General features: G+C 60.1%; 1 protein-coding gene across 1 annotated transcript; it reads right to left on the bottom strand.

Annotated features, from left to right (window-relative positions):
• Positions 1-405: 405 nt before the first annotated feature.
• On the bottom strand, positions 406-1237 carry UBXN10 (UBX domain protein 10). Its single transcript, XM_004678566.2, has one exon. It carries the CDS (start codon positions 1234-1236, stop codon positions 406-408), a length of 831 nt encoding a protein of 276 aa, XP_004678623.1. The 5' UTR covers position 1237.
• Positions 1238-1792: the final 555 nt, after the last annotated feature.

Genomic DNA, 1792 nt, shown 5'->3' with positions numbered 1-1792 from the left:
CAGCTCGACATTTCCTGAGCCCTGGGTATTTACCAGACGAGAGCCAGCTCTGGGAAGTGTCTGATCCTGTATCGGAGACAGAAAGGCGATCGCTGGGTTCAGGCGCGAGTCCACTGTGAAGACGAGCCGCCCCCAGAAGGACCCGGCTCTGCCAGGGCGCGCTGGTGGCAGCTGTTTCGGGGACAGCCTTGGTAATGTGCCCGTTCACTCCAGAGGTGGAGCGAATTTAACAGCAGGGAGAGAATCTGCGGAGCTCGCTCGGGACGCGTGCAGATGTCACTGCTTCGGAGGAGAGGCTGTTGGGGAACGATGGTGGCACCCCATGGCACGTGGCGCCGAGCCGCTGGGCGCCATGGCAACCAAGCAGGCTCCTGGCTCAGAGACGGACCGCAGGTGGCTGCGGACTCAGGGCCAGCCCTCCGCACCCTGCTGTGAGATGCCCAGCACAGACTTGTGGGAGATTCTGCACTCCTGCAGAGACTTGGTGAGGTCAGAGAAGCATCTCCTGGGCACCTCCATGGTTTCAATGCTGCAGTGCTGGTAGGTGGTCTTGTTCTTGTGTTCAGCCACAGCGACCACCGTCTGCAAGTCGTCAGTCGGCCGGAAATGGTGGACAAACCTGCGGCCGGACGGCGATCGGACAGCAAGCAGCAGCCTGGGCTCTCGGTCGGATGGTTCCTCCAGATCTCCCGGCCTGGACGAGCTCTGGTTCTTGGTTTGGACAATGGGCTTCCTTTCCTGGGAACAAGCTTGAGGCCTGGAGTCTTCGCCACTGGTCTTCATGGTGCAGGAGTCCTCTTGGTCAAGAGCCTGGACGCCGCTCAGCTGCAGGGAGCCAGCCTTCTTAGCGACTGTCTCCACAGCCCCCTCCTCCAGCGCCTTCCTGTGGATGGACGGAAGGACTGGGTATCTATTGAGGGAGGAGGAGGCTCCCACGGGCGCCAGCTGCAGCAGCTCAGGGATCTCATCGGGAGCGCCCTGAGGTGGCGATCTGGGTGTGCAGGCTCCGGGTTTCTGGCTACTTGGCACCTCGCAGGGAATGGCTGGGGGCGCAGAGGAGGGCGTGCCGTGGGGGCCCGCGGGCTGCAGCCTGGGCCGGGTCCGACCCTTGGCGGACTTGGGCCTGACGACGTGCATGCTTGGCGAGTCTGGCTGCCAAATGAAGCTGTCCGCGGGGCTGCGGCCGGCAGGGCTGCACTCAGAGGGGGCTATGTTCACCGGGGCTTCCGTGACCATTGCTTCTCAACACCGCTAAGGGAGCAGGAGGAAAGAGCATGGGTCAGCTTCCTGGCTGGGCTTCTGGGCCCAAGGCCTGCCCTCCCCGGGGGCCAGAGTGAACACCAACCAACCACGGCAGGGAAGGAGACAACTGTCCCTGGATTTCTGCTTCTGGAGGGGGGCACCAGCTGCAATGCACCCCGCTCCCTTCCAGGCGCTTGGAAGGTATCCGTGAACTGAAGTTCTTGCAATTTAACATAGTAGGGAAAGACAGGCATTAAGCCCACAGGAACTAGCATTTTTACAAAGTAGTAACTACTATGGGTTAAATAAACAAGTATTGTTCCGGAGAGTGACTAGGGTGGTGGGTGAATTCTTGCTCTCACTGGGGGTGGAGGAGAAGGAATAAGCCACACCACACACTAGCAGGGTCGCTTTTACTGTCCAGCTTTCTGAGCCACGTGGTCTGTGTTCCATCTGCTCACTTCTGCCCCGGTCGCACAACAGCCACGGACACTACTTGATCCGATGACCATGGCTGTGTTCTGATCAACTTTATTGACAAAGAAGCAGC

The sequence above is a fragment of the Condylura cristata genome, unplaced genomic scaffold (genome assembly GCF_000260355.1).
Source record: "Condylura cristata isolate star-nosed mole 26May11 unplaced genomic scaffold, ConCri1.0 scaffold00008, whole genome shotgun sequence".
In the NCBI taxonomy this organism is placed as follows: domain Eukaryota; kingdom Metazoa; phylum Chordata; class Mammalia; order Eulipotyphla; family Talpidae; genus Condylura; species Condylura cristata.
Note: the sequence above shows the minus strand (reverse complement) of the source record. Positions and strands in the feature narration are given on the sequence as shown.